The sequence below is a fragment of the Sinocyclocheilus rhinocerous genome, unplaced genomic scaffold (assembly GCF_001515625.1).
Source record: "Sinocyclocheilus rhinocerous isolate Xijiao unplaced genomic scaffold, SAMN03320098_v1.1 scaffold2172, whole genome shotgun sequence".
NCBI lineage: Eukaryota > Metazoa > Chordata > Actinopteri > Cypriniformes > Cyprinidae > Sinocyclocheilus > Sinocyclocheilus rhinocerous.
The window spans coordinates 271983-282384 of record NW_015662992.1 but is presented as its reverse complement, the minus strand read 5'-3'; the positions used below and the strand labels follow the sequence as shown (position 1 = coordinate 282384).

General features: G+C 38.4%; 1 protein-coding gene across 1 annotated transcript; it reads left to right on the top strand.

Annotated features, from left to right (window-relative positions):
- The first annotated feature begins 1494 nt into the window (after window positions 1-1494).
- Window positions 1495-5528, top strand: calm2b (calmodulin 2b, (phosphorylase kinase, delta)). The gene is made up of 6 exons (XM_016539009.1): window positions 1495-1583; window positions 2736-2766; window positions 4312-4455; window positions 4630-4736; window positions 4838-4973; window positions 5090-5528. The coding sequence occupies exons 1-6, from the start codon at window positions 1581-1583 to the stop codon at window positions 5116-5118; spliced, it is 450 nt and encodes a 149-aa protein (XP_016394495.1). The 5' UTR covers window positions 1495-1580; the 3' UTR covers window positions 5119-5528.
- The last annotated feature ends 4874 nt before the right edge of the window (window positions 5529-10402 follow it).

Below are 10402 nucleotides of genomic sequence, written 5' to 3'. Positions count from 1 at the left end.
TTGGAGGGGTGGTGGTTAGAGTTGAGGGGGTGCAGAGGCATGGAAAACATCTGGGGTAAATAATGAACCCTATGATCCAACAGCACCTAAGACGAATACAATACAAATGTATAACGATACTGAGGGTGGTTTACTCAACTGATAATCTCAGTTGCTCCTGCTGCTCTTTTGGTATGAAAATGCCTCAACCCCCCTAAGCAACAGTCTGTCTTCTCATCCCTTCAATATCCAACAAACCTGGGACATGGCCAGAGACAGGTGGCCTGCAAGGAAGGAGCTAAGGCAGTCAAGCATTGAGAAGCTGGCTAGGTGCTTGATGTGGCCTTGATAAGCACAACAGGATCTGGTTGATGGCATCACTACTTTTGCTATTGTTTTTGACTTTTTGAAGTTGTATTAATAAAACTCCTTTCTTTATGACATAGGACTATTGATTTACTTTTCCTATAGGCCTATTGTTTTTTTTCGTTCAATGATAAAAAAGCAGATGTGTGTGCCTTAAATGACCATTCAACAATAAAACATTAATCAGATATTTTGAGCTTGTTTTGCTAAAACCAATAAGGGATTTCAATCTTGATAGAACGGCCACTTTTAATAATCATTAATAATAACATTTTAATAATCATTCTAATTCTATAAGATAGAGACACCATAACTATAAAGATAACAACACAGAGGAACAATATATTTGGGATCACTTTCAGAATTATTATTATTATTATTATTATTTTATTTATTTATTTTATTTTTATGTATTTTTTTTTTTTTTTTGCAGCTGAAGAACAATAAACACATTGAAAAAAACATTGTGGATTATAGTTACATTTAAGTTACACTTAAGCACAACTTTCCTGTTTACACATTTAATGCACATTCTGAAAAAGTTTATTTGAATCTAAAAATTGTACAGTGTGTGCATAAACTACAGCCCAACACCATACAATTAAGCTCCTATGGAGAACATATTCTTATCTGTGTGAAGATGCATTGTAAATATTAGGACCATACTAAGAAATGTGGTTATATTTGACATCAAATTTGAGGGTTATGTAATTGAAAAAAATCTTAACATTTACCCAGAACATTAACACTATAATTTTGGCCTCCTAAGGGTGGAATTCACAACAGCTCAGGTGATTCCCTATTTCAGCTCTAAGTTAAATGGCATTTAAGGCCGGGCGGGCAAATTCTACAGTGTGTGACCAGGGAGTGACGCATTGCAGGTACAAACAAACCAATCAGAGTCATCCGCACAACCGCAACGCGATAAGTATTCTTCCGCCGTCAGATAGTCCGCCTGCATTTTTGCCTCAAGATCAGCCGACAGCACAATACAATACCATATCGTTTTTGAAGAAGGACCTGTATCACGTTTACTCAAGCTTAGTGTGCTTTCGTGGGCAAATATTGCGGCATTTCCGACGCACCGCTAGCCAGAATGCAGTGCGGTTGGCGGATGGATACAGGGAGATGGGAGGTGTTTATGTACGACCGTTAAGGCGGGTCTATACCAATATTCCGACCACCATTTGTGAATCTCTCACGGAGACGGAGGGAGACAGACAGAGAAAGAAAAAATGGTGAGTGCACACCAATATTTCTAATAAATGATGGATATGCGTTAATGAAGAGATAAAAGATCTTAACATATATTTGCGCGGAAATCAAGAAATAGATAAAGAGATTTCTTCAGTCGTTTACAGAAATATGCCGCCAAAAATTTACGACTAAGTTACAGTGGATAACGTTAACTTACCAACCGCATCGCATCTTCTATCGTTATTCCTTCGGGTTTTACTGTATTTTTTTGTCATATTCCGCTTCTGATTTTTATATATAACAGGCTAAGAAATTCTGCGCTAAACCAAAGGAATTAACGTTAACTTACTAAACTTCAGAGGTCTGCTGGAGCCCATTCACTTTCAGTTTTCCTGTTGAGATAGTAGTTTTGACTAAACTTTGTTATAGGGTTCAGTAAGTCACAGTATATACAGTCTTTGACAGAATTCGTTTCTATGTAAGCCCTGTTTGTACCAAAAGTATCCTGGTTGGTTTAGATGTTAAGTTGACTGGACAGCAGCACATGTGAGCTAAGTTACGTTAACGTTAACGTACCCGGCCATAACGGATTTCTATAAGAAAAGTAACTTTAGCTGGTTAAACCGGAAAAAACTGTTATGTATTGTGTTTTTTGCCTAAAGTCGTGGAGGGTATATTTATTCTAATTCTTGAACCATCTTAAGATATTAATGTTTAGTATCACATCTGTTTTGCTCATATAAAGTTGTCGGTTTATTTTAATGCGCATATTCATGTTAAAACGTAACGTTAGTGATCAGATTCAGTCATTATGAAATAGCCCGCAGTTCTCTTACTAGGTTACTCGACTCGAGCATTATGGCACAGGGCTACTATAACAATAAAAAGGTTAAATTACTATCTAAAATAACTGTCTATAGTGCCACGAGGGAATAGTTCACCAAATACAGGGAATCAGGTGGGTGGATGAACTGCTGTTGTTAGGAGTGTCTAAATACCGTCGCTATGGTGGGACTTTATTCTCTACAGCTGGTGTCATAACATTTGGAGGGAGGCAATCTGAGGTCTTTGTTTGGTCTCACACGGGTTGCTAGACATTGATGTCAGAGAACCAAAACACTATGAATTCTTAGTGAATATATCATCCACACTATGTAGTAATATGGTTGTTTGTCATCTTTTTCCATCCCCAGGCTGATCAACTCACAGAGGAGCAAATAGCTGGTAAGGACATGCACTTTGCTTACACACCCCTTCAGAGTTTCTGTACTGGATTATGGCGTTTTGCAATAGCCTGGCTGTTCTAGTTTTTTATAATTGCTAATTTGTTGCCTTTTAAGGTTGTAACTTAGTCAAATCTGTGTGCATGGATGGGTTATCGCTTGCTTGAATGTGCAGGCTCATAACTTTTGCAGCTTCTAACAAGAAATATGTGAACCTAAACTATAACAGATACTGTACATATAAGTGTAACTGTAATTTAAGAAATTTTCTTATGTTAAATTATTACTATTTATACTATTTTTTTACTTGTGTATTTTTAGGGTTATAAATTGGGGTTATTCTAGTTAACTGAAACTAAAATTAAAACCATAATTTTTTTGTTACTAAATAAAATAAACATTCCTGCTAGTTGATAGGGCAACATTTCTCATTTTAATTTATACTAACTACTAAAAGGACAAAAACACAAGAAAGTTACTAAAACTTTAACTAAAATTAAAATAGAAAATAGAAAAATAAAAACTGATTCAAAATATTAATAAACACTCTATTAGTGTTTATTAATGGAGTTATTATCATTATTTTAACTTTATTATATTGAGGTGGGAAAGTTGTAATTTTTCTGTATTTTTTGTTCCTTTGGATAGTATAACATTTCATAAAAATACAATTAATAAGTGAGCCCAATGCATTTCCTTAAGCTTCAGTATTATTTTGCATGTTTTTAGTAAAACATTTTGAATGGGCCCATGTTTTGTTTAATAGGAAAGCTGGGTGTCCATCTGTATTGTCTGATGTTATATCACAGGAAGTATCAAATAGTCTCATCAGCTCTGCGGGGAGTTCGTATTGCCCTTTAGTGTTCAGACCACTGGGCAAATGCATGCACTGGTGAAATGCACTCTCACTTGTCACAATAGTTTTGTCCCGACTATGCCTGCAAGGATCAATTCTCCTCATTTAAACTGATCAGTGACAGTGCTGACTCTTACTGGACTTTTACAACATGTTGTCTTTTGAAATTGAATCTAGAAGGTGCTTGAGGCATCTACGCAAAGTGATTTGTTTTGCATGTTGTCTGTGCATGTAACTAATGGTGCTCGGCAGGTCTGGTTGAACTGCCTTCACTGAAAGGCCTTAAAACAAGTACTAGTGGTCAGCTGTTGCCATGGCTCTGGGGTGTTTGTGTGTGTCTTCCACAGCATCCTGTCACCCAAGACATTCATCTATGGAGGCGTTTGTTGTTACTGGTCTTGGCAACAGACAACTGTAATAAATGCTACTTTTAGGGTTGGGATCTTGTTGTAAAGTTTAAACTTGGCCTTTTTTTTTTTTTTTACAAAGTGGCCATGTGGAATTATAATGCCCACAAGTAATGAATTATTCGAAAAGCTTGACATGAAGAAGTAGAAGTACTTTACCTGTTCCTTTTGTTTATTGCTAAAATGGAAAAGCGAACGATATGTATGATATTTGCAGTAGGGTTTATGAATATGTGGTTATGTGGCTCAAACACTGATCTGTCTCCCCTGGTTATCCTTCCAGAGTTCAAAGAGGCGTTCTCGCTATTTGACAAAGATGGGGATGGCACCATCACCACAAAAGAGCTGGGCACTGTCATGCGCTCTCTTGGCCAGAACCCTACAGAGGCGGAGCTGCAGGATATGATCAATGAGGTGGATGCAGATGGTGAGGACACATTTTTGCTGCTACATTAGCCGTCAGCATGATGTTAACTCTTGCGAGTAGGGTTTAATTTGCATATGACTTTAACCATTTTTAGGAAGTGTTTTATCACAATTAAATTGTGATCATCATCACTTATCATCACTTATCTGACTGTGTACTTTACCCTTTAATCAGGTAATGGAACAATAGACTTCCCTGAGTTTCTGACGATGATGGCAAGAAAGATGAAGGACACCGACAGCGAGGAGGAGATCAGAGAAGCTTTCCGTGTCTTTGATAAAGTAAGGCTTCTGAAGAACTGTTGAATTCCGTTAACCTGTTATTAAGGTTTTCCTAGCAACATTCCAAGACTTAATGTGGATGGATTGTTCTCTTTGTTTAGGATGGGAACGGATATATCAGTGCTGCTGAGCTGCGCCATGTGATGACGAACTTGGGGGAGAAATTAACAGATGAGGAGGTGGATGAAATGATTAGAGAAGCAGACATTGATGGAGATGGCCAGGTCAATTATGAAGGTGAGTGTCGTAATTTGCATAGTAAATTGTGTAAATTGAAATGATTTAGTACGAATTTAGAATTTTTTTGCAGTGACTCAGTGATGCTTAATCCACCCTTTTCTCTTTCTTCACAGAATTTGTACAGATGATGACAGCGAAGTGAAGGCCTTGTACAGAATTTCTTGTATAAAATTATCTGCCTTTTCTTGTTTTTAATTTCTGTAAAATGTTTCATTTTAATTTCTCCCCATCCTCTCCTGCTGTCCAAAGGATCTGCATGTATACTATAAGATTTGAGTGCTCATGCCTTCCCCCAACTCCTAATCATCGTAAACAGTCTGTTAGAAGGAGCAGTTTTGGGACCAGGTGATACGTATAGGCACAGATACTGACTACGCACAGGCCCCTTTTCCACTTCTTTTGCTCTGTCTGCCTGCCATCAAGGGTCCAGCTGACGGACAGTGTGGTGTCATTTCAACTATGTTTGGCATGATTCTTTTTTCTTCTCTTTTGATTTTATGTGGAGGTGCAACTCTGCATGGACAATGGACTGAGTATAAATAGAAATGGGAAAGTCCTCAGCACTGCACTATTGCAACATCATTGAATTAAATACTAACGGGTTTATCGCCAGGTACTCATACACTCTAATCTTTTTGTATTTGTTCTGTTCTTACTATGCTTTTTAATTAGTCACTTTTCTTTTGTAACTGCTTAAGGCAAAGCCATGCCTCAGAATCCATTCCAAGTTGTATATTTGTTTTCCAATAAAATGTTCAATTTACCCAAAAACGGCTTCCCTGCCTTTATTTCAAATAACTGCTCGGGTGGAATCTAAAAGAGAGAATTTGACAGTATTTTGGTTGATTAGCATTAACTAACAAGATATGTCACTACTATTAAACTGCATTTACATGTTAGTCCACTCCAGTAATAAGATGGTTTTACTCACCTTGTTATTGCTACATACTTTGGTGTGACATTGCATGACGATAATCAGTGTAATTAGGTACTTTTAAAGACTTGATAAGTCAAGATGTCTTACATAGGAAAAATTGTGCAATTTCTGTTTAAATTGTTATCTATGTTTGCAAATAACTTACAAAGTGACTGCTGCATCCTCTGGCCAATCTGATGGCCATTGCTCTGCTGTTTACAGGATTGAAAATAACAGACTTCAAACCACTTATGAGTAAAACGTGCACACTGAGGTTGCTTGGTCTAATGTTTGAAGTGACGTTTTATAACTTGCTGGTAAATGCCACAGCTATTCAAAAGCTTAATATCTGTATAGGACTGGTCCTCCTAAAAAGTGCTCTAGCACCTGGTCAGACTTCCAGGCTAATTCTCTTTCAACTCAAAAGCAGGATGCTTATTCTGCTAAACCTCTCGCCACAGCTATTCAAAAGCTTAATATCTGTATAGGACTGGTCCTCCTAAAAAGTGCTCTAGCACCTCTGGTCAGACTTCCAGGCTAATTCTCTTTGAACTCAAAAGCAGGATGCTTATTCTACTAAACCTCTACTTACAGTTCAACATTACAGTCTCCTTAAAAGGGCTTGTTGAAATGTTGCCAGAGTTCCTCATGTTAGATACACAACAGATTTTGTTGCTGCAAGACTGAAATACAAACACTGCCCGAGTGTTTCATTGTTAACAAGCTGTGCACAAATGGTGATGTGCCTTTGAAGTAATCATGTCTAGGTGACTGCGAGTTTGAGGAATGAGCAAAGGCTCATTCACAATGCAAACAAATGCGAAGCAATGGTGATGGAGGCCAATGAGGCATAAACGGCTCACTGTATCGAGGGAGATATGTGCGCATCTCATCTCGGGGAACTATTTACCACCGTGCTAAGCTTTCTGACGTGTGATATTCGTGTTCCATCACGTTTCCTAGCAACCGTGAATCCCAGTCTCACGGGTAGCTGCTCTTTCCCTTTTCCAGTAGGCTCTGAAGGATCATCGGGAGTTGAGCAGTGCTCCCATGTTCACGTCATGTAACTATGCAACTGACTGACGATGGAGTTGTGGCGCTCTGTGGAGGTAGAGTAAATAAAAGACAAGGCCATACTTTGTATTTGTAAAGTCAGCCAATGGCAATACATGAGTAGACTTTCATTAAATGGAGACCAGTAGAAGAAAGAATGATTTCTGCCTTCTAGTGTTTCTGCCCTTCTGGTTTGCTTAAAGATTCTGTCCGTGTTATGGATTAAAAGGCACAGCAGACAAAGTCCACAAGACAACCGAGTCATCATGGGACCTTGTGATATTACTGCCATGCAGGCTAACAATAGCTCTTCCCCTTATTGTTATGATATCAGGCCACCAAAGACACTCTATCACTGCACTAGAAAAGATATCTCGAAACCACCTCAAGTCCTCAGCAGTTCTTATGGTGTTATTTTAGTAATTTCTTCATTGTCATGGGAAAGAAGAACTGAAAATGAAATATGAGTTTTGGGAAGTGGCAAAGCAGGTTCAAATCTATTTTAAATACAATCATTGTGTTCTGCATGGAAGCTAATTATTGCCTCAGAGTAAAAAAATGTAATAGGTAAAAGGTAATTGCAATTTTATTTCTCAAAATCATGACTATATTTCACAATTGCGAATGCATATCTCACAATGTGACTACAGCTCAAAATGAAGACTTTGTCTCACAATTAAAACCTTATTGTTCATGTTTCTCATATATATTGGCTCAAAGAAAAAAGAAAAAGCTGAAAAAAATGGAAGAAAATTAATATTGCTATTTTATTTCTCATAATTACAAATTTAGATTTCACAATTGCAACTTTATATTTCACAATTAACTTCAAACAATCAAATCACGTATACCTCGCCTCAGAGAAAAAATGAAAAACTTATTTCTCATAATTGTGACTTAATATCTCACAATTGTGACTGTTATAATTTCAAGTTTATATCTTACAATGTCATTAGCTTACAATTAAAAATTCACAATTTCCTGTTTTTCAAATAAAATTGAAAAAGGTTGATTTTTTTAAAATAAAAATGGCAATTTATTTTAATTTACTTTATTACATTTATTTTAATTCTCATAATTGTGACTTTTTTTCCCCCTTTTTTTATTTTTCGTATTTGCAATTTCAAGTTATATTTAGACTTCATCTCACAATTACCTGAGGTGAAAACTGCCTTCCATGATTCTGAGACCATTGACCGTTGGTAACATTTAGCTTGGGAAAATACTGAATCATCTCATTAACTAGCACTCTGGTGTCAGGTGAGTGAGGTATTCCCTGTCAAATATCCATCTCTGTCTTTTTGATTGTCCTGTTTCTGGAATGCATCAGCTGAAAAGTTCTCTGCTCATCTGGCCCTTGTGTTGTTGCCATCCTTATGATTATTGCTATCACTCAGCAAGGACACAATGCCAGCCATTCTCAGAATGTGTCAGCCGCCTCACATACAGCCTTCCGTACCACACTGACACTTAATAAGATCATCTTTCTCCCTGGGTCCTGGCTGTCCACCCTCTCTGTACGTGGTTTGGCAATCGCTGTGGCCATTATCACATGTTGCTGATGGATGTGTGTGTGTGAGCGCAAGCTCCCAGCTGCTCCTGTTGATGTGCCATGATAAATGGGAAAGGGGTGTTTAATGGGCCCCTGTGCACTCTTGTGGTTATTTTTCAATCCTGGGTTCAGGGATGGCTCGGGGCGTCGCAACCCCTGGGCCCAGTTTGTACCAAAAAACAAGCCAAAAACAGAAATCACAGGAGGGCGGCAACGAGAACAAACAGTTATTTCATATAAATGCCACAGTGTTGGTCAGTTCAAAAGCCTTTTTTTCTCAGAGATGAAATTACAGCTCTAATTTAAAGGAACAAGATAGGTCCAGTTGCCTAGAAGCCCGGGGTTTGATTAGTCTCCTTGTACGGCAGCCAAACCCAATTCAGATCTCAGCCAGGTTAGCAACTGCTAATAAAGAAGGAATTTTAATGGGGTTAGTGCTTGGCAGCCTCTTGGTCGCAACAGGTCTCCATAGTCAAGGTTTGGATGGGACGGTTTTTACAGCATGTGCCAAAATTAACACCTCCTCCTGAGTCTCTCTGCCCCTCTGAAGGGATTGAGTGACTCCTGCCTCGGGAGTCCGATGACATGTAATGTCGGTGTAACCGGATTACCAGGTTTGATTGAACCACACAAAAACATGAGTGCTCAATGTCCTCATCGTTGTTTGGGCACTTAGCCCGAAATCCAATGAATTAAAAAACACAGGCGATCTGTTTCAAACATAAAATGATCTTTTGGAAACCCACCAGATGAGATTGAGTCATAGAAGGCCTAATACGGACAAAATTGGGTCATAAAACTAATCCGTTTTCATTAATGGTGGCTCATTTTTCTGTCTAGAAAGGCACACTGTAGATACAAGCAACATGCGCTATTTCTGCCCACCTTCAAAGGCCAGGGAGGGGGTGGTGAGAGAGAGAGAGTGAGAGAGAGAGATCGGGTGTGGGAGGTGGAAGTTGCTGAAAATAGTGGAAAGCAATTAGTATATCACAAAGTTCAACCCTGGGGAGAAAAACTGGTGAGATTTTTGAAACAAAAGAGCTGTGTTCTCAGATGAGCAAGAAACTGAGGAGAGAAGCAAGAAAGAGATAGGCAGTTAAATGGGGGAGGGGAAGCGTAATGTAACTCACAAGGATTTATTTCCACATTTGAAATACAGAGGTCTATTTACCTTAAAGGGACAGTTCACACAAAAATGAAAATCCTGTCATCATTTATTGAGCCGTAAGTTGGTCCAAAACGTTCTCTCGTAATTTACTTAACCTCATCGCAAACCTTTGACTTTTGTTTTTCTGCAAAACCCAAAAAGAGCAAACTTATTGAAGCACCGATAAGTCTTACAGTTATTAGCATGATCTTAATTAAAAACTGAGATTTTTGAAACAAAAGAGCTGTGTTCTCAGACGAGCAAGAAACTGAGGAGAGAAGCAAGAAAGAGATAGGCAGTTAAATGGGGGAGGGGAGCGTTAATGTTAGCGTAATGTAACTCACAAGAGTCTGACGCCAGGAGGAGTGGTTCATTTCTGGCACAATGCCACAAAGAACTCTTTTCAGGGAAAAAAAAGATGTTGGAAACTGAGATTATGTCAAGAGCCACTCAAAATAATTCTAAAGGTGAAGCCAAGCGTGCTGGAAACAGAGTTTGTAGGTCATATAACTCAAACTGAAGAGGAAAAGGACAGTTTAAGTGCTAGCATGGTTTTTTTGGGTTGCAGTTTGTCTTTGTAATCACTTTTTCCAAGGGCTAGGACGACATTACTGTGCTACCTTTCTCTAATACTCATGTGTTTTTGCCTGCTGAGGGGAGCGAATTAAAATGTCACCTGAATTCTTCTTCATGCTGTTAAACCAGACTGCATTTAATCTAAGCAAGGTGCCCCAGGGTCCATCCTTTCACTTTACTAC